This window comes from Neovison vison, chromosome 6, assembly GCF_020171115.1.
Source record: "Neovison vison isolate M4711 chromosome 6, ASM_NN_V1, whole genome shotgun sequence".
In the NCBI taxonomy this organism is placed as follows: Eukaryota; Metazoa; Chordata; class Mammalia; order Carnivora; family Mustelidae; genus Neogale; species Neogale vison.
In genome coordinates, this window is record NC_058096.1 from 197,930,082 (window position 1) to 197,952,792 (window position 22,711).

General features: G+C 43.6%; 1 protein-coding gene across 1 annotated transcript in view; it reads right to left on the bottom strand.

The window, feature by feature from the left end:
* The window catches only part of ABHD6 (abhydrolase domain containing 6, acylglycerol lipase), a 52,445-nt gene that overhangs the window by 15,973 nt on the left and 13,761 nt on the right, over nt 1-22,711 (bottom strand). Inside the window, exons 3-6 of the mRNA XM_044253308.1 lie at nt 17,181-17,332; nt 5,144-5,300; nt 2,732-2,845; nt 1,160-1,292 (exon numbers count right to left, since the gene is read on the bottom strand). Of these exons, the coding sequence (XP_044109243.1) occupies nt 1,160-1,292; nt 2,732-2,845; nt 5,144-5,300; nt 17,181-17,299 (523 nt within the window). The 5' untranslated portion in view covers nt 17,300-17,332. The remainder of the gene's footprint in view (nt 1-1,159; nt 1,293-2,731; nt 2,846-5,143; nt 5,301-17,180; nt 17,333-22,711) is intronic.

The following is a 22,711-nucleotide window of genomic DNA, read 5'->3' on the forward strand; positions in this document are numbered from 1 at the left end:
TAGCAATGGCAGAAATGTAATTTCTTTGTGCCTCAATGTTCCCACCTATAAAATGGGCATACTCCCTTGATCTGGATAGTAATTACCCATGAAAAAAGTCCTTGAGATGTACACTTACGATTTGGGTGATATACTGTGTGTAAATCAAAATCCAATAAAGTACCAGAGAGAGAGGGAACAGGAGAAGGAAAAAGAAAATTAAGATTTTTCTCTCTAACACATTGTAAATCCAAATTTGAAGACTTCTATAAGAAAAATGAATTTTAAAAATCCAACTTCAGGGGTACCTGGCTGGCTCAGTCAGTGGACTATGTGAATCTTGATCTTGGGATTAAGTCTGAGCCCCACACTGGATGTAGAGATTACTTAAAAAAATACAATCTTTTTTTCCCCTCCCAATAAAATTCTTTAAAAAGTTCAACTTCAAATTATAATTTCTGGAGACATATTACAGCCCAAGTTGACGTGTATATACATAAAAACACAGAAACTAAAGTTTGTTGATTTCTAAAAAAAGACCCTGTCATGTATCAAGATTACTGAGTTTTCAGCAGAAAAGGAGAAAGACATAATAAGAGTACTTTCATCTTATAAGGACATGGCAAGAATTAAATCCATATAAAGACCTTAGCTCATAAGAGCTCAATAAATGTTGGATGTTAGGTGCGCCTGGGTGGCTCAGTCAGTTGAGCTCTGACTCTTGGTTACAGCTCAGGTCATGACCTCAGGGTCATGGGACTGGAGCCTGCACTGGGCTCCATTCTGAGCGTGGAGTATGTTTATCCCTCTCCCTCAACTCTTCCCCCTGCTCACTCTCTCTCAAATAAATAAAATCTTTAAAAAAAAAAATATGTTGGATGTTAATATTATCATTATATTTCAAAGTATTTATATGTTGCAAAGTACTAGACACATTTTAATTAACCGCCTTGAATCCTTTGTGGAACAAGGCTGGTTCTAGATTTTAAAAGTTAGGAAGGTTATGATTATGGTTATACAATTCCTGTTGGTTCATTATCACTAAAGCATTGCATCTCTCTAAAGTAGACACTGAAAACATGATGCTACAAGACAGTGCAGGGACGGCATTGGCTCCTTAGAGTTTCAGACCCCTCCATGCTCAAGTCACACACAGGGCTACTGCAGCCTTGTAACTTACCAGCAGGGCACACAAGAGAAAGGCTGCAGACATCTGATGGGTAGTAAGCAGCATAGACTCCAGCCACGTGGCCACCCATGGAGGTGCCTATCAGGTGGAAGGGTTTTTTGTTCAGCTTGAGGCATTCTACAAACTAGGGAGAGAAATGAGAAGGAGATTTGGTCACAAAGCTATAGACAATAACAAAACTGATTACACAGCGGAACACCTCTGAAATCTACTAGATCCATTATCCAGACAAACCCTGTGGCATATAATCCTTTTACATAATCCTCTTTACCTGGCACAGGTCATTGAAGGGTCATTTGTAAGTATAAAATCAACAAGGATTCCCCTAACTCATGAGCCAGCAAACTTTTTTTTTTTAAACAAAGGTTTCAAGGAAAATATATTTTTTGCCTTCTGGGTCATAGGTTCTCTGTTGCAACTACTCAACTCCAGTATTGTAACACAAAAGTGGCCAGAGGTAATATGTAAATGAATGAGCATGGTTATATTCCAAGAAAACTTGGCTTACAAATATAGTTGCAGGCCAACCAGGGTTTGCTTACTCTTGCCCTACATTCAAAGCCCTTCCCACCCAGCCACCCATTTCATATAATAATCCACCTCTCTGTTTATTTAACCGTCTAACCATTCGTCCCACCATTCTACCAACCATCCACCCATCTAAAAAAATATTTAATGGATATCTATTATGTATAAGGAACTATAGTCAGTTCCTGAGGATACAGCAAAGACCCCAACAGACAAGGTCCCTGACTTCATCAGAATACACACTTTAAAGGGGGGTTAGGGTGGGCGCAGACATTAAACAACCTCGTCTGGGGAAAATTCATAATGCCTATCTGTAACTTATAGATTACTAAATTCTGAAGCGGTTCATAAGCCCCATGACCTTGACAGCCCAGTCAGAGAGAGGCTGAAGCTAGATGCTAAAATAGAACAAAATGCAAAGAGCACTGTCCCCATCCTCCACAACTAGGCAGAGGGGCTGTCATTATGTTGTGTCATGTAGGTATAAGCGAAAAAAAAAAAACAGACTCTAGGGAAATGGTCTTGAGAATTCTAAACTCCTTTTTTAAAGAGCTAAAAAAATGTCCATATCCTATTTCTTGAGAAGTAACTAAAGCAGGCTTCCAGAACCGTCTGCCGTAGGTCCTGGTCCTTCAGAGCTGACCAGTGATACCACTGGTGTGCCTTTTTTTTTTTTTTTTAAAGATTTTATTTATTTATTTATTTGACAGAGAGAGAGAGAGATCACAAGTAGGCAGAGAGGCAGGCAGAGAGAGAGGAGGGGAAGCAGGCTCCCTGCTGAGCAGAGAGCCCAATGCGGGGCTCGATCCCAGGACCCTGAGATCATGACCTGAGCCGAAGGCAGACGCTTAACCCACTGAGCCACCCAGGCGCCCCAACACTGGGGTGCCATTTTGTGTGCAAATATCTGCAGTCAGAATGCACTGAAGGCTGGTTACAAGTCAGTATGGAACGCTCTTCCTTGCTCTCCAGATTTGGGCACACGAGGTGGGTAAGACACAGTCCAAGCAATGTTCGGCAGAGCCTCCTGCTTACCTGGTGTATCCTCTTGACTTGTCCGTCTATGGACAGATCATCCAGGGAGGATCGGGTGGTGCCCTCATGTCCTGGCATGTCCACGCAGACCAAGTGCAGGTTCTTTGGAAGGAACTAGGGACACACAGGTGCAGAGAGTCAGGCTGTGGTGTGCAGGACATGTCTGTCCATTCTTCTAGGGAGGTGGCCCTCACTTACCGAGTGACCTGGACAGCCATCCCTGGGGATGTATGGGTCTAGGCTACCCAGTGTCTTACCCTAGTTACATCTGATGTGAGTGAGCACTGCCAGGAGCCTCATAGGAAGACAAGGCCCTCAAAGACCAATACAAAGATAAGAGGGGACTCAGGGGATGTCTGGAAAAGGGGGGAAGACGGAGACAAAGGTTGGGGTAGCAGGCTTGAGTCTCTTGCTCTTTCTTTCTTTTTGTTTGTCTTTAAAGATTTTTTTTCGGAAAGATTTTATTTATTTATTTGACAGAGATTACAAGTAGGCGGAGAGGCAGGCAGAGAGAGGGGAAGGGAAGCAGGCTCCCTGCCGAGCAGAGAGCTCGATGCGGGGCTCGATCCCAGGACCCTGGGATCACGACCAGAGCCGCAGGCAGAGGCTTTAACCCACTGAGCCACCCAGGCGCCCCTATTTGTGCCACTTTTAAGCAGAAGCTGAGAAACATGTGTTATCAATACACAAATACCAGTTACACCAAAAACATCTGAGGTGGGCCAGGAAGTGAGAGGTTCCTTCAGGCATGAGGATGACTGTCCTTACAGTGGAATTTGGGAGTGAGAACAGAAGCAACTATAGGATGGGTGAACCTTTTCCCCCTGGTTTAGGTCCTACTTGGAATCATTCAGGTATGGTTCTGCTTGAGGTGGGAGGCTGAGGCTCGTTCTTCCCGAGACCTCTCCCAGACCCAACCTGCACCAGCGGGTCACTTATCAAGCAGAGCAAGTTGCCACACGCAAGGAAACCAGGACAGAAGGTGAGGGATTTAGAAAACTACCTCAGAGAGCGGTCAGATCAAGAGAGTCTCTCTAAACGACTCAGGAAAATTAAAACACAAAAACAAGAGCGAAAAACAGAAGTAGGAGGGAGGGGAAGGGAGAAGAACAACAAAAAGGGGGATGAGGGAAGGAAGAGGAGACAGTGGAGTATGAAAGAATAAGTGATTTTGCTACACCCGATCTTGATCGTCATGACAAGTTCTAGAGGAAGTTGAGTGTCAGAAACTTTCCCTAAGAAATACTTGTATGGTGAAATGATCTCTAAGGTGCAGATTTTACAAGTAACACTGAATTCAGTAACTTTTGTCTGACAAAAGGATTCAAATAATACAGTTGACCCTCAAACAACATGGGTTTGAACTGTGCAGGTCCACTTAGACGTGGATTTCTTTTCCATACAGCGCAGTACATGTATTTTCTCTTCCTTATGATTTTTTCTTTTTTATTTTATTTTATTTATTTATTTGAAAGAGACAGAGAGCACACACAGGCAGGGGGAGCAGGAGGCTCTCTCTGCTTCTTCCTCTCTCTCTGAGGGAGAAGAGGGAGAGAGAGAAGGAGAAGAAGGCTCCCTGCCAAGCAGGGTACTTGGCGTGGGCCTCGATCCCAGGACCCTCATGACCTGAGCCAAAGGCAGATGCTCAACCAACTGAGTCACCCAGGCACCCCTGATTTTCTTAATAACATTTTCTTTTCTCTAGTTTATTTTATTGTAAGAATATAGTATATAATACATATGACATACAAAATATGTGTTAATTGGCCATTTATGTTATTGTTAAGGCTTCTGGTCAACAGTAGACTGTTCATAGTTAAATTTGGGGGAAGCAAAACAGCTATACATGAATTTTAGACTGCATCATGCATGGGCTCCCTTAATGCCCATGTTGTTCAAGGCTTAACTGTATACCACATTAGTTTGTGTGTGTCTGCGTGTGTGTGTGTGTGTTGTTTTTTTTAAAAGATTATTTATTTATTTATTTGACAGAGAGAGAGAGAGAGATCACAAGTAGGCAGAGAGGCAGGCAGAGAGAGAGGAGGAAGCAGGCTCCCCACTGAGCAGAGAGCCCGATGCGGGGCTCGATCCCAGGACCCTGGGATCATGACCTGAGCTGAAGACAGAGGCTTTAACCCGATGAGCCACTCAGGCGCCCCGTGTGTGTGTGTGTTTTTAAGTGAGCTCCACACCCAACACGGGGCTTGAACTCACAATCCCTGAGGGCTAGAGTCGCGTGCTCTATTGAGTGAGCCAGCCAGGCACCCCTATGCTGAATTAGTTTTCAGATGATTTGAGCCACAGTTCTGGGTTCCCTTGGCTTTTCATCATTGCTGAGGCCATCACATTCAAATGGACACCCTTTTCTTTACTGAGTGACACTCTGTTGAGGGAGAAGAACCTAGAACGCACCTTGACCACGCTAAGCCACATATCCTTGTGTGCAGAGAACCCATGGAGCATGAGGATGGACGGTTTGTGCCCAGGCCTGCCCCGGAAGGAGTAACAGAACTGATAGTCTTCATGGTAAACGTAGCGGACCTGCATCCCCAGCGTTCTCCGCCAGTACCTGGGGAGGAAAAAAAGAAAGGCGAGACAAAATCAGCAAGCTCCAGAGAAGGGGCATATGCCCTGTCCACAGTCCTACTTCATGGAGAGACAAACCCTTCTCCCAGCTGCCTTCCTCGTCCTCCCAGCCGGTCTCTGGAGTCCCCCAACCCCCTCCCCAGCTTTACCCTCAGGGAGCACTAAGTAGAACCATTCCAGGAAGCATCTTAAATAAATATTCTGGTATGTACTTTTCTGATACTTCTAACTAGGAGGAGAAAGAAGAGTGTTTTCTGAAGGAGCATGACACATCACAGCCTTTTGTTAATCTATATATTTACATCCCTATTTTTAGCAGTTTGCATGGTGGTGTGCCGAAGGAGTAGGTGGCGGGATCAGACCAGCTGCCTGACTGGCCTTTCTCTGCCTCGCCTGCTCGAGCTGCAGCTGAATTCAAAGTGGCTGGCGGTAAGGCTGGGAAGAACTCGGGAAAGGCCAAGAAAAAGGCAGTTCCCCTCACACAGAGCCGGCCTGCACTTCCCGGTGGGCCAGATTCACGGGCATCTGGAATCCAGGATGAAGAATCACGAACACTACCCATGCAGGGCCATCCCAGAGTACGGATCTCACTGCAGAGGGGCTCTGCCGGGCAGGAAAGGCATCCCAAGACTTAAAGGTAACGCCGCTCGCTCTCTGTGGAGATGAAGAAGCAGCCTCTCTCCCCAAGGCTATGGGTGGGGGTAGTGTCACTCCACACATCCACAGATCTCTGCCTGGGGAGAATGGACGACAGAAGACTGTCTAAAGGGTGCCTGGAGTCCTGACGATTTCAGGACCAAACCCACCGACAGCTGTCGAGAGCTGGTGAGTCCATGGACTCCATCTCTGCGAAGAACACAGTTTTGTCCTTTTGTCATTCTATTTGAGCAAGCGGGAAGTTAAATTAACCCTCCAGCCAACCAAATTTCTGCTCTTGAGTCTTAACTTTTTTTAAGTGTTACTGTGGCTTCAAAGAAGCTATTGATTTTGAACCAGTGGATTTTGATTGAGTGGACTGGATTTTAACTGTGATGCAGAAGTCATAGTAACAAACATTTGTTTGTTTGTTTGTTTGTTTGTTTTTAAGATTTTATTTATTTATTTGACAGAAAGAGAGATCACAAGTAGGCAGAGAGGCGGGCAGAGAGAGAGGGGGAAGTAGGTTACCTGTTGAGCAGAGAGCCCAATGTGGGGCTTGATCCCAGGACCCTGAGACCATGACCTGAGCCAAAGGGAGAGGCTTAATACACTGAGCCACCCAGATGCCCCTAAACATTTGTTTTTATACGGACATTATTTCCATGCTGGTGGATAAGCTCAAAGAGGCTCATAACCTACCTCCAAAACATATGTACACATTTAAGTATTATAAAATATATGTTAATTATATATATATTATCTGTATAATATATATATTATTTGTATAATATATATATTAATATATGCTGGTTTCTTCCCCCTAGAGATTTTGAGAGTGAGAGCTTGACTGGTTTTTTTTTTTTTTTTAAGATTTTATTTATTTGAGAGAGAGAGAGAGTGAGAGAGAGCATAACAGGGGAGAAGGTCAGAGGGAGAAGCAGACTCCCCGTGGGTTGGGAGCCCGATGTAGGACTCGATCCCTGGACTCCAGGATCATGACTTATGCTGAAAGCAGCTGCTTAACCAACTAAGCTACCCAGGTGCCCCGAGAGCTAGACTTTTTAAAAAGACTTTATTTATTTGAGAGAGAGGGGGAGATAGTGAGAGAGAGCACAAGTTGAGGGGAAGGGGCAGAGGGAGAGAGAGAAGCAGGCTCCCGGATAAGCAGGGCTCCTCAGGACCCTGGGATCAAGACCTGAGCCAAAGGCAGACACTTAACCGACTAAGCCACCAGTTCTGAGGAACTTGACTCTTAGGAACTATCTGCATCCGTCCTCTGCTTTATTCCTCACAACATATGGCAGCTGGTTGAAAGCTCAGCGTCTGTCCGTTACGTAAGACTTGGCAGTGCTGGAGTTTGGCCCAAATTCGATTTCAGTATGGAATTAGCAACAAATTGAACTCTCTGCATGAAGAATCTCTCCAAGATGAAAGATAATTAATTCAATCAGGGATTCACTTTGTGGTACACTTTGCACCAGAGAGGTAGCCAAGTCTTATAAAAAGCAAATCGCTTACATGGCGTAAATAAAGGGAGAAAGGAATGAGGACATATATTCATATTTACTTGCATCTGCAAACAAAATGCATGAGGGCACACACCAGACACTATGAAGGTGAGTATTTGGAGCAGAGGCAGGGATTCTAGTGAGAAGTAGCTGGAAAGGGAACAGGGGTAGGAGGGAGACTTTTACTGCTTTCCTTTTTCAATGAAATGCATTCCCTATTCAAAACATTAAAAATAACACTGGCTAGCTTAAAAGCCCTATGACAAAGCAAGCATATTTCAAAATTCTAAATCATGGCATATGACACAAGTCCATTCTTCATTCGTTCATTCATTAATATCCCAATTCATTCATTTCTTGACTCTATGATCTTTTTTAAAAAATTAAAGTATAGTTGAAATACGATGTTTTATCAGTTTCAGGTAAACAATATAGTGCTTGGACAATTCTATAATGACTCTGTTCTCACCACAATAATACAACACCATGTAACAGCATACCGTTTTTACAGTATTCTTGACTATGTTCTCTGCAGTACTTTCCATCTCCATGACTTATTTACTGTATAACTGGAATGTGGCACATCTTAATCCCTTGCACCTGTTTTGCCCATACCACCCACCCACTTACCCTCTGGCAGGCACCAGTTTGTTTTCGGTATTTATGATTCCGTTTCTGGTTTTTGTTTATTTGCATTGTTTTTTAGATTCCTTACATAAGTGAAGTCACACGGCGTATTTCTCTTTCTCTGTCTGACTGAAATATCACTTAGCATAATACCCTCCAGTTACCTACATGTTGTTACGAAAGGCATGATCTTTCCTTTTGAAGGCTGACCGATGGATACTCCATTACATATACGTACACACCTCCAGGGTCCAGACCCTTCATCCTCTAAGTCTCAGCATTACTAGGTTATAAGAACCTCTGGAGAAAAGTACTTCAACATTTCTTTCTTTTTTTTTTTTTAATTGTGGTAAAATACACATCAGAAGATTCACCATTTTAACCACACAATTCATTGGCATTAAACACATTCACAATGTTGTACATCAGCCATCACGATCATCCATGTCTAGAACTTTTTCATCATCCCAAACAGAAATCCTATAACCCTTAAATAATAATTCCCATTCCCCTCCTCCCCTGAGCTCCTGATAACCTCTGTTCTACTTTCTGTCTCTATGAGTCTGCCTATCCTAGATAGCTCATATAAGTAGATTCACACAACGTTGCTCTTTTGTGTCTGGCTAATTCCACTAAGCATAATGAGTTCAAGGTTCATCCGTGTTACAGCAGGTGTCAGAATTTCATTCCTTCTCAAAACTGAATACCATTCTACTCTATGTGGGTACTGCATTTTTGTTTATCATTCATCTACTGATGAGTATTTGGGCAGTTTCGGGCTTTTGGCCGAGTAATACTGCTGTGAACATTGATATACAAATATCTGTATGAGTCCCTGCTTTTAAGTCTCTGGGATATAGACCCAGAGGTAGAACTGTTGGATCATAAGGTAGTTCTATGTGTCATTTTTTGAGGAACTACTAAATGTGTCCACAGCAGCTGTACTATTTCACATTTCTAACAGCAAGGAACAAGGATTTCTCTATATCCTCAACAACAACTTATTTATTTCTTAACACCTATTTTCCATGTTATTTTCCATTTTTTCAAAAATAGGCACCCTAGAAAAAATGTATATAGAAATAGCCACCCTAATGGTGGCTCACTGTGGTTTTGATTTTCAAGCCCCTAATGACTAGAGTGTTGAGTATAGATCTCTTTCTATTGAGATATAAGTGACATACCATAAAAGTCACCCTTTTAAAGGGTACAGCTGAGGATTTTTTTTAAAGTATATTCACAAAGGAGTGCAACCATCACCACTATCTATATCTAGAACATTTTTATCAAAAAGAAACAAGACTGCACTGTATACTTTAAAATGGGTAGAATGGCAAATTTTATGTTATGTACATTTTACTGCAATTCAAAAAAAAATCTACACTGATCAGCACTCACTCTCCATTGCCCTCTCCTTATAGATCCTGGCAACCACTGGTTTCTTTCATGTCTCTTTGCATTTACTTTATGGATTTGCTTATTCGGGACATCTCATATAAATGGGGACACATTCAGCATGTGGCTTTTTGTGTCTGCCTTATTTCACTTAGCATGTTTTCAAGTTCATCTATGTTATAGGATGTATTAATACTCCTTTTAAAGGCTAAATCATAATCCATCATATGGATATGCACACTTGGTTATCTAGTCTCAGTTCACGGACATTTGAGCTGTTTCTCCTTTTTAGCTCTCAGGAGCTAAATAATGCCATTACGAACATTCACATACAACTTTTTCTGTGGACATATGTTTTCAGTTCTCTTGGGTGTTCTCAGCTCACCTAGGAGTGGAATGGCTGGATCGTACGGTAGCTTTTTCTTAAGAAACCTTTTGAGGAACTGCCAGACTGCTTCCCAAAGTGGCTGCATAATTTTATATTCCCACAAGCAGTACATGAGAAGTCCAATTTCCCTACATCCTTCTTATTTTTTAGAGAAACCTTTAATTGAAATATAAATCATATAGACAAGTGCACAAATTTTAAGTGTACAGTCCGATGAATTTGCACAAAATGAATGAACCCGGCATCTTGCCACCCAGATTAGGACCAAGAATATGGCCAGCATCCCAGGTGCCTATCTTGTGCCTCTCCCCATTAACTTCTGCCTCCATTTATCTCTCCAGGACAGTTCTGCTGTTTCAGAACTTTATCATATGAGCAGTATTTGTATCTGACTTCCTTCATTCAGTATTATGTTTGTGTTATAGAATATAGCACAAGTTCTTTCCTTCCTACTGAATATTATATGAATAGCGGTACAACTATACCTTTATTTATGTATCTGCTATGGTATTAATAGACACTGGTGTTATCAGTTTGGAGGTACTATAAATGAAGCTGCTCTGTAACATTCTTTTATACATCTTTTGATATCTCTCTTTCCACATATACGTGTGTGTTTATATACACACTATACACATACTTGTCTTGTGTGAAATGAGGGGGGTTCTGTTGACAAAAAGTTTTCCAAACCAATTCATAATTTCATCAATAATATGCCAGATTCTAGTTGTTCCACATCCACATGGGGTTGAATAGTATTTCCCCCAAATTCATGTCTATCTGGAGCCGGTGGATGTGTCCTTATTTGGAAACAGCCTCTTCCCAGATATAATTGAGTTGAGCTGAGGTCATACTGGATTAGGGTTGGCCCCAAATCCAATATGGCTGGTGCCCTTATTAAAAAAAGGGAAATGGGGGCGCCTGGGTGGCTTAGTTGGTTAAGCGGCTGCCTTCGGCTCAGGTCATGATTCCAGGGTCCTGGGATCGAGCCCTGCATCAGGCTCCCCACTCAGCAGAGAGCCTGCTTCTCTCTCTCTCCCTCTGCCTGTTGCTCTACTTACTTGTGCTCTCTCTCTGTCAAATAAATAAAATCTTAAAAAAAAAAAAAGGCGGCGAATTAAAAAAAAAAAAAAAGAAAAGGGAAATGTTGGGGCACCTGGGTGGCTCGGTTGGTTAAGTGTCTGCCTTCGGTTTGGGTCATGATCCCAGGGTCCTGAGATCGAGCCCCGCGTCAGGTTCCCTGCTCAGCAGAGCTTGTTTCTCCCTCTCCCTTTGCCTGCTGCTCTGCTTACTTGTACTCTCTCTGTCAAATAAATAAATAAAAATCTTAAAAAGTTGGGGGGGATGTAGACCCAGAAACACACCAAAGGAACACCACCAAGTGACATACAGAGGTAGAGAGTGGAGTGACACATCTACATAGGAAGGACACAACTATAAGTCTAGGAATGCCCAGGATAGCTCGCAGTCAGCAGAAACTAGGGAAGAGCCACTGAACAGATTCTCCCTCAGAGCCTCCAGAAGGAACCGACCTTGCCAACACCTTGGTTTAGTTTTCCAACTTCCAGAACTGTAAGAAGATACATTTCTATTGTTGTTGTTTCAAATTTCTGTTGTTTTAGGTCACCCAGATTGTAGCCATTTATCACTAGGATATGAATACAACATCCTTGCCCATTCTTGGAATTTTAACCTGTTTCACTTTAGCCATCCTGGTGGGTAGAAAATGGTCTCTTGTTGTGGTTTTATTAAATGCCCGGTATGACCAACGAAGTTGAGCACAATTACATATGTTTACTGGCCATCTGGATAACCTCTCTTGTGAGGTTTTTCCATGTTTCCTTACAAAAGCTTTTTTGTTTCATTTGGATCTAAAATCAACCTGTATTTGATTTCTGTGCATGTTACAAGGTTATGGATGAGGCTGTATTCTTTTTCACAGCTGTGTTATAAATTATCAAGCTTAGCAGCTTGAAACAACACTCGTTTACTAATTCACAGTTCTGCAGGTCAGGAGTGAGCTTAGCCTAGTTCTCCTCTGAATGTATCAAAACCTGAAATCAAGGCACCAGCCACTTCTGATCTGGAAGGTCTGGGAAGGAATCAGCTTCTAAGCTTATTATTTAGGGGTTATTAGCAGAATTCAGTTCTTTGTGGCCTAGGATTGAGATCCCTGCCGTTTTGCTGGCTGTCAGCCAGGGGCTGTCTGCTCCTGGAGCCCACTGCCATTCCTTCACCTGGGGTCTCCAACTCGCCATTGCACAGAGTCCTTCTTGTGCTTCAAACTTGTAAGGGCCTCCACCTGTAAGGGCTACTATGACTAGATCAGGCCTCCTCAGGTAAATCTTGTCTTTAGGTCAACTATATATAACATAACGACCGTGGGAGTGATTTGTCGTCATATTCACAGTTTCCATGGATTAGAGAGGGATCTTTGTGGGTCTGGCTAATTCTGCCTACCAAATGGGTCACGATGAACTTTTCTTCCAGATGGGTTTCTAGTTGACACAGCCCCCTTCCCCTGCAGCAAAGCAGCACTACCTTTAACAACGAAGAGACTGCATCTATGTGCATCTGCTCCTGGGCTCTCCTGACCCACTGGTTTGTCCTTCTTAGTGCCAATATTACGCTGCCTTGATTCACTGTTGCTTTATAATTAGGTCTGACAGCTGGTCATGTAAATTATCTCACATCGTTCCTCTTCAAGACTGTCTTGCTTAATGGGCTCTTTGTTTTTCTTTATAAATTTAAGAAGCAGTTTATTAAATTCCATTAAAAAAAAAACAACAACCTGCTGGGGGTGCCTGGACGACTCAGTTGATTGAATGTCTGCCTTCAGCTCAGGTCATGACCCGTGCGTCCTGAGATGGAGTCCTGTATTGGGCTTCTTGCTCAGCCTGGAGTCTGCTTCTCCCTCTCCCTCTGCCCATCCGACCCCCCGACCCATCCTCTCTGTCTCTCAAATAAATGAATAAAATCTTAAAAACAAAACAAAAAACCCTGGGTGCCTCAGTGGCTCAGTTGGTTAAGCAACTGCCTTCAGCTCAGGTCATGATCCCGGTGACCTGGGATCGAGTCCCGCATCGGGCTCCCAGCTCCATGGGGAGTCTGCTTCTCCCTCTGACCTTCTCACCTCTCATGCTCTCTCTCACTCTCTCTCTCTTAAATAACTAAATAAAATCTTAAAAAAAAAAAATCTGCTGTGACTGTAAATGGGTGCATACTGAACTACATATTATTTTAGGGAAATCGGACAACCCAGTGATAAGAAAGTCTTCCAACTCACAAATACTGTCTATACCTCCATTGCTTTAGGTCTTCCAAATTTCTCTAATACTTCATAGTTTGCTGACCAGAGGCCTTCCATACTGTTCTTTAGATTTATTCTTGGGTATTCTGAATTTGTTGATACAACAGTAAATGGAATCATTACATTTTTTTTTCATTTCCTATTTTTTGTTGCTGTCATATAAGAATATAACGGATTTTTGTTCACTTATCTTGTATTTAGCAACCTTCCAAACTCACTTATTAATTCCCAAAAATTATCTATAGATTCCCCTGGGCTTTCTATGAATACAATCCTGTCACCTGCAAACAATGTTCATTTTCTTTTTTCAATTCTTGTCCATCTTTTTCTATTTAGGACTTCTTACCATTATGTCACCACTTGGTTTCCTCTGGGAAGATCGAAGAGAGATGTCCAGGAGAGGCTGCTGTGATTAGCCCACACTCTTCTGGGCATCTGGCAGAGCAGCTTGGGTTGTCTGGGAGGCCCAGCTAACTCTACCACCTGCTCCTCCCGTTCACGTAGCAACCCTGAAAATTTACCTGACCAACCTCGCTCTATTCACTAGTGGTCATTATGCGTCGTTGAGCAAATAAAGGTGTTTGGAGGAGGAGCTGTGGTTAAGAGATGTAAATGACTCATGGTAAAGCTGTTCATCCCAAGCCACCCACTGTGTAAATGTCACTTCCAGTGAGGTGAGATGAAGGAAACAGGCTGTGCATTTCCAAGGGGGCAGGAAGAGGAGGAAATCACAGGATTTCCAACAGCCCTCTGCAATGGCATCACGGGTTCTAGTACCATAAACTCCTCATACCACAGTTCAACCTGGCATGAACCAAAAGGTTTTCTAGGATTTTCATTCTCTCCAACCAGCTGGGTTTCTTCTTAGCTTATGTGCCTGAGTTCATAAAATCAAGAACACTGTGTTTGTCCTCTGGCTACAGCTCTGAGCGGAGTGACAGGCATAGGCAGGCTTTAAGATCACATGTATCTACGCTGTCATTTTTTTTTTTTTAAGATTTTATTTATTTATTTGAGAGAGAACACAAAGGGAGAGCAAGAGGGAGACGTAGACTCCCCGTTGAGCAGGGAACCTGACGTGGGACTGGATCCCAGGACCCTGAGATCATGATCATGACCTGAGCCGAAGGCAAATGCTTAACCCACTGAGCCACCCAGGTGTCCCTATGCTGTCATTTAAATAAGGGACTGAATGCTCTGCTCTGTGGGACCTCCCAGGATTTTAGTGGTATTATTTGTTAATAAAAGTGAATTATTTGCTATGTGGCATTATTCAAAATAGGCAAAATGTGGAAACAATACAAATGTCCTTTTTTTTTTTTTAAAGAATTTATTTATTTCTTTGACAGAGAGAGATCACAAGTAGGCAGAGAGGCAGGCAGAGAGAGAGAGGGGGAAGCAGGCTCCCCACTGAGCAGAGAGCCTGATGTGGGACTCGATCCCAGTCTGGGATCATGACCTGAGCCGAAGGCAGTGGCTTAACCCACTGAGCCACCCAAGCACCCCACAAATGTCCTTTTAAATACACAGCATGTTGTATAACCACAGGATGGACTAGAATTCAGCCGTAATAATGAAATACTGACACATGTTACAACAAGGATGCACCTTGAAAACATACTAAGTCACAGAAATCAGACATCAAATGCCAAAATTGTTTGATCTCATTTATATGAAATGGCCCCAACAGGCAAATCTAAAGAGACAGAGATATAATTAAAATTGCCAGGGCATGAAGGGACGGCGAAACTGTGAGTGACTGCAAACAAGTACAGGGGCTCCTTTTGGGAAGATGGAAGTGTTTTGGAATTAGACAGGAATTAGATAGTGGTAATGGGTGCACAACACTGTGTGTGTGTATATATATACATTTTTTTTTAAAAGAAGTTTTTATTTTTAAATTTTTTTTTTTTTTTTTTTTTTAGTAATCTCTACACTCAACTTGGGGCTTGAACTCATGACTCCGAGATCAAGAGTCATAGGTTCTTCTGACCGAGCCAGCCAGACGCTCCAATGCCAAGAATATACTAATACTACTGAATTACACACTTTAGGATGGTGAATTTTATGTTGTGTGAATTTTAATTCAATAAAAGGCGAATTATTTGCTATGAGGTTATTTTTCTTTTCAAAGCTCCAATGTCAAAATTATCCTGACACTCCTGACTTTGAAAGCCTTCTCCCTGACAGCCCAAGGAAGCTGCCGGGCTCCGTGTGTGGCGGGTGGGATTGGCACACCTGTCTGCAGCCGTATCCACGGTGACAGGCCCCACAACCAAACTGCATTCTCTGCTTGGACTGGAGTGAGGAAAGATGGCATCTGTGTGTGGAGGGCCAGGGTGCCTCTGTGAAGCCCCAAGGGGCCCACGGTTCTGGGCTCTCCATGGCAGGGGTCACACAGAGGCCTTGGCTCCCAAGCTCTCTGGCTGCCGGTGCTGCAGGGCAATCACACGGAAACAGCCAGAATCTCAGCTTTGTCAACACAGAGGTAGGTCGGTGGGCCCTGGATGACCTTCTGACAGGGTCACCATGCTGTCCTCCTACCCCTTCCTATCCAAGAGGGAGCGGGACAGTGCAGGATGAAAAGCTCCCTTCTGTTCAATTAGCTTCTTTTCAAGGATCAGAGCCTGGCTGGCAGGCGGAAAATTCCACACTCCAATGAAACAAAAGGGAGCCAGAAAGGAGAGCAGATAAAGGGCACGAGCTGAACGCAACCTGGCTGCGTTCTTTCCTGTGTGCAGAGAAGGCGAGTCTAACTGCCGGAGTCCTGGTTAAATCCCAGTGTGCTGCCCTTCTCCCTGTGGCACAGAGAGGAACCAGGGCTATTTGGGGACTGCCTTTGCCAGGGGACACACACCATGGGGCGTGAGGGGTGGTTTTATTTGGTAAATGGACCATAGCACGAAAAGTCACTGAAGCACATCATGAGAAATCTAATCTCCTTTCAACTGTTAATCTTCTGGTTCCATCCAGGAGGAAGGCCCTGTTCTGGCTGCTACATCATTCACACCTCTTTGGACTTTGTAACAAAGAGAAAGGACACACAGAATCCTTGGGAGGCTAGAATTTTAAAACGCCGTTTAATGGCATTGTGCTCATTTTAACTTTTTATTTTTATTATTATTTTTTTAGATTTTATAATTATTTGACAGAGATCAAGAAAGAAAAAGAAAGAGTGCATAAGCAGGGGGAGCTGGCAGGCAGAGGGAGAAGGAGAAGCAGGCTCCCTGAAGAGCAGGGGAAGCCCAATATGGGACTGGATCCTAGGACTCCAGGATCACGACCTGAGCCAAAGGCAGTGGCTCACCCAACTGAGCCACCCAGGTGCCCATCATTTTTTACTTTTAATATTAATTTACTATTTACAGCAAGTACAACAAATAGGAATTTTCTGCATAAGGTAGTAATATTTGTGTCACTCTTAAATCGAATTAAGGTAAGAAGAGTGACTTACTCTAAAGAAAATACAAAAGGAAACTAGAGCTGTTCTACAGATACGGCAAGACTCATAAAGATGGTACGAATGGGTACCTTTGGAAACTTCTTTTTCTTTCCGTCACTTCACTAACGAACACATTTAGAACAAATCTAAAACCCATGCCATCCCTTGGCCTTGGTCTTTCCAATCATTTTTCTGTGCACATCACTGCACCTGTCAGGACATACTGGTGGGAATCCAACAACTAAGAAAACACTAAAGGAGCTCCCATAACCAGGCACAATCCTTACCTGAAGACAGAATCAGTGACTCTGGGGGTGAGGGTGGCCCCCCAGGCAAAGATGTAATCAGAAACCAGAAAGAATCTACCCGGTAAGGAGCTACAACCAATTTTTCAAGAACAGTCCCCAGACTCAAGACAGGATGTCTTTCAACTTTTCTGTATCTTTGAAATATTTCATGACAAAATGTTGAAAAACTGCCACCAAAGGATAAGCAAGGAAGAGGACACTGTTACTATGCTACTCTGGAGGACTTTAATTATAAAATCAACTTACCAGTAATAGATTTTTATCAGCGCTGAAGGCCACAGGAGAAACGAGGCTACAAATGCCAGGATTGGGATGGCCAGAGTCCCGCCCGCGATCACAAACATGTTAACCACGTCAAGGTCCATCCTGCTCTTCAGGACTGGTGGACGCCTGCAGGGCTGAAGAGAGTCAATACTGAAACTCTGTCTCAAGAGAAAAGGTGAAGCAGCAAAGTGGGAGACAGAAGGACCCGGAATGAGAATAAAGGTCAGGAGGGAACAAAAGCTGACAAGTGCTTAAAATATCTAAATTGTTATAACAAATAAATATAACAAAGAACCCCTGAAGAGGATCCTGGATTTTTTTAATAAAGGACACTGTTAAAGCCATTGGGGAAATCTGAGTAAGGACCAGATATGAGATAATATTATTGTATCAGAGACACAATTCCTGAGCGGGGGATGAAATCGTGGTAATGTCTGCATGTAGGAGAATATCTTCACTCCCGGGTGATGTCTGCTGAAGTATTAAGAGGTGAGGAACAGTGATATCGCCTACTCAGTGTTTGCTTCTGCCACTCACTTTTAAAAACTGAGGGGAAAAAATGTGGCAAGGAGGGGAGAAGAGAGAACATTAGAACAAATATTATAATGTTAACCACTGGTGAATCTAGGTGCAGCTTACAAGGTAGTATTCTTTCAACTTTTCTGAAAGTTTGCAATTTTTAAAAATTAAAAGTTAGAAGGGCGCCTGGGTGGCTCCGAGGGTTAAGCCTGGGCTTTCGCCTCGGGTCATGGTCTCAGGGTCCTTGGATCGAGGCCCTCATCGGGTTCTCTGCTCGGTGGGGGTCCCGCTTCCCCCTCTCTCTCTGCCTGCATCTCTGTCTACTTGTGATTGCTCTGTCAAATAAATAAATAAAAATATTAAAAAAAAATTAAAAGTTAGAGAGGTCAGGGGCACTTAAGTGGCTCAGTTGGTTGGGCATCTGACTCTTGATTTTGCCTAATGTCACGATCTCAAGGTTGTGGGATCGAACCCTGCACAGGGCTCTGCGCTCTGCAGAGTCTGCTTGAGATTCTCTCCCTTTCTCTCTGCCCCTCCCTCCACTTCTGCTCCAAATAAACAAATAAAATCTTTAAAAAAAGAGAAGACAGAGAACCTAAAAGACTGAGTTGGAAACAACGTACGTGTGCACGTGAATGCTACCATCAACCAGTAGGGTGGGTAACACCATTAGGTTCACCTAAGGTGGGAAACTAGAAGCTGGGTGTCAGGAATAGAAGACTTGGGTTTCACGGTCTACCTCTTAAAGCTTTTGGTTATTTATCACTTACACATGTACGGCCTATTCAAAAATAAACACTATATAATAAAAAGTCAGGAGGGAACGAATCCCAACAGCAGTTTCCAGCGCACGTCCTGAGGTCTTCCAGCAGACTCACCGGGAACATCTCAAGGCTAGAATGCGGGCACCAGGAGAATGGGGGTTACTGTGTGTCTCCAGGATCCAGACGAGGGCCTGACACATTTCTAGGTGCTCTAGAAACCAGAGTTGAATCAGTAGCCCCCACTCTGTCCTGTCTTAGGAGTTCACAACACGGTTCGTTTTCTCATGAAATGAGAAATCGTGTAAGTCCCATCATCCTCTCTAATCAAGAAAAGAACTCCTGCACCGACGGGTGCTGGGTGGGGGTGGGTGGCCTGCAACCCGAGGGCTCCCAGCTGCCCAAGACCAAACCTACATTTCACCAAACAAAACAAAGACTTCTTTTTTTTTTTTTTTTTTTTTTAGATTTTATTTATTTTATTTGACAGCGATCACAAGTAGGCAGAGAGGCAGGCAGAGAGAGAGGGAGGAGGAAGCAGGCTCCTTGCTGAGCAGAGAGCCCGATGCGGGGCTCGATCCCAGGACCCTGGGATCACGACCCGAGCCGAAGGCAGAGGCTTTAACCCACTGAGCCACCCAGGCGCCCCAAAACAAAGACTTCTTTAAGAAAAAGTGTGAATATCCAGCAAATCCTGCCCTTCCTTGTGAAATGAAGAGATCTCTCCCATATGCCCCCACTGACATATGAAATATGTCAACTGAGACATATTTCAGTATTATAATGAATTCATGATGGTGACGGTGTGACCTCACTGACATCACTGAACACAAGGGCCAGATGATAAATATTTTGGCATTGGGAACCCTACAGGGTCTGTCATAACTACTCTACCTGCCACTGTAGTGAGAAAGCAGTCACACCCAGCATGTAATAGGTGGGACGGATTGTATTCCAATCTTTATTAGAAATAGGCTACATGCTGAATTTGGCCAGCGGGCTAAAAGTGATCAACACTTAGTCAAGCACACCAAGCCCTGTCCAACAGGCAAGGTGGGTGTTTCTGCCATTTCATAGGCTGAGAAAACTAAGGCACACAGAGGTTAAGTGACTTGCCCAAGTTTACTCAGTTGGAAGAGTCATGATTACAAAACAAGTTTCTGCTTGGACCTACTCCCTTTGCACCAAGCTCTACTGTGTCTAAATTTTTTTTTTTTCAAATGGCCTTTTTCAATCTTTGTAAGCTATTTGCTGTTAAACACTCACACTCACTGTCACTCCTAATTTCTCCATGAAGATAGAATATCTCTCTTTACAACTTTTTAGAATTTAAATTTTGTTAGTTAACATATAATGCAATATTGGTTTCTCCCATTTACATGTTTTGTCCCCTACAAAGGGGTTGGAGAAAGAGCCCCTCACAGCCTTGGTAGGGGGAGCAGGGGGAGAGAGAGTAGAGGTGGGCCAGGTAGCTCTTTTCAGTCAGGCAGACACACTCTGTCTGGGTACAGGGTTGAAACTGTAGGAATGAAAGCATTCTCAGGGGCAGAAGCATTGTGTATGCTTCTCATTCAACTGTCCTCTCAATTTGTCCATCACCATAAACACATTCCAGCACTCTTAAGTCATTGGCCTATTTCATCTTCTATAAAGCTCTTTGAAGGTAGGGCCAATCGTCCACATTCTTTCTCAGTGCCAAGGAGAGCACAAGACACAAATATGGGACAAATGAATTAGTGAAAAGCAAAGTTACGAAATGGGCTCAATCCTCTTAGTTTTAGGGGCAAACAACTATTCCCAATGATGCTGCACTTTTTCCTTCAGTGATTACAAAACTCCCCAGATACAATTTACAATACCAAAAGGCCTCAGGGTCAAGGGGTAAGCAAATTACTTTCCAGATGAAGGGAATTTTAACCAATCTGTTTGAACACTGTGGGTCACAAAAGAGTCAATGAGAATAGGACCTGTCAGCTTCAAGAAGACTTTTCCACATTACACAAAGTCCTTAAAAACCGCTGAGGGTGAGGGATAGGGGAGGGACACCAACCATAAGAGACTCTTAATCTCATGAAACAAACAGGGTTGCTGGAGGGAAGGGGGAGGGATGGATGTGGTGGCTGGGTGATGGACACTCGGGAGGGTATGTGCTATGGTGAGTGGTGTGAATTGCGTAAGACTGATGATTCACACCCTGTACCCCTGGGGCAAATAATACATTATATGCTAATAAAAAATTAAAAAAAAACTGCTGAAGGTTATCACGAATTCTGATTTCTGAGCTGCAGGAAGTTAATTACATGATGCTCTGGACGAAGAATGAGAACATTTTATGCCCAAGGCCATGACATCACAGGCCCTGACCCTGGAGATGGCAGCCCCAGAAGGTATGACTGTCAAAAAGAGATGTCACAGCTTTGTCAACACCGGGCTGGCCCCATCAGTCCGGGGAAGGTTTTCTTTGGAGCCACCTTCTGTTTCACTGCAGAATGAAGTCTTGGATGAAGAGCTTCTGTACAGCGTGGCTGGTTTAGCAAGGCTAAAGAAGCCTGCGCACTTTCCCTGACCAGGTCAAATGTAGACTGGCCCCGAGTGAAGAAACTAATGCTTTCTGTATTTTCCTTTAAGATTTTTTTTTTTGGGGGGGGCGCCTGGGTGGCTCAGTGGGTTAAAAAGCCTCTGCCTTCGGCTCAGGTCATGATCCCAGGGTCCTGGGATCGAGCCCCGCATCAGGCTCTCTGCTCAGCGGGGAGCCTGCTTCCTCCTCTCTCTCTCTCTCTCTCTGTCTGCTTCTCTGCCTACTTGTGATCTCTGTCTGTCAAATAAATAAATAAAATCTTAAAAAAAAAAAAAGATTTTTTTTTTTAAAATAATCTCTACATCCAACGTGGGGCTCAAACTCAGAACTCCGAGATCAAGAGGTGCATGCTGTTCTTATTGAGCCAGCCAGGAGCCCCCTGAGTGTTCTGTACACTTCAGGAGTAGGTGACTATCCCTACCTCTACATCATCCCTCATGTTATTTATTTATTTATTTGAAGATTTCTTTTTTAAAGATTTTACTTATTTATCAGAGAGAGCAAGAGACTGCAAGCAGGGGGTGCAGAGGGAGAAGCAGGCTCCTCATGGAGCAGGGAGCCCAATGTGGGGCTCAATCCCACGACCCCGGGATCATGACCTGAGCCGAAAACAGACGCTTAACCAACTGAGCCACTGAGGCGTCCCATCATTCTTCATTTTGAAAACGAGTTGCCCCAGCTTTCCTTTAAAAGGCAGCTCTCCTACCCTGCTGAGGTTTGTTTACAGAGTACTCTATGTACCCAAAGGAGAGGCTGGGGACAGAAAAACGGAAGGAACCCCTGTGAACCTGGAACCACCCATGATGGAAAGTCTGCTGCAGGGTGGAAAATGGAGCCGGCGAAGGATGGGCCCCGTTCAGCTGATGCCTGCAAGATGACATCAGGGAGCAGGAGCGTACTAAATAATGCTCAGGTCAGGGAGCAGGAGAGTGCTAAATAATGCTCAGGGCTACCCACATTACCCAGGTAACATAATACCAACATCCATACTGAGAAGTCGGCTTTGGGCTCTTTGTCAGTTCTGCCGAGGTCAACGGGAACTCTCAGTGTGCTGTTATTAGATAACCTCTCCAAGCCTTCCCCTCCCACAAGCAACAGTGCCCAGCTACTTAATAACATGGTTTCTTTGTGTTGCTTTTTAGGGTTTCTTTCTTCCTTCCTTCCTTTCTTCCCTGAAGATCCAATTGTCTTTATTAAGCCATTCATGAATGGGGTAGCATCCCATCTAGCAAGTGGAGAGATATTTTTAATTCATGGTAGGGATGCAAATTAATTTTGAACACTAAGTTAAAAGGAGTCAATTTTAAGAAAAATGCGATATATGGGTCTTGTGACAATCATAATGGAGATAGAGGAATGGCTGCCACTCGGGCAGATTCACCTGAGGGCTGGGCCCAAGCAGGCTGGGGCTGGAACATTCCAGCAGATTCTCTCCTACCAGGCTCTTCTATATACCAGCTGCAAGGGCTTGGTTTCCTCAACAATTAAGTAAGAATGTTCATCCAAATCACCTGTGCAGTCTTTTCCTATTCTGAAGACTTAAAATGTTTCTGAAATTATGCCAGGCAATTAAAGAGGAGGATCTGGTTTGCCCCCCTCAAGAATCTTATTCCTTGCTGCATGTTCCCAGAACCTAAAACAGTACCAGGCAAATT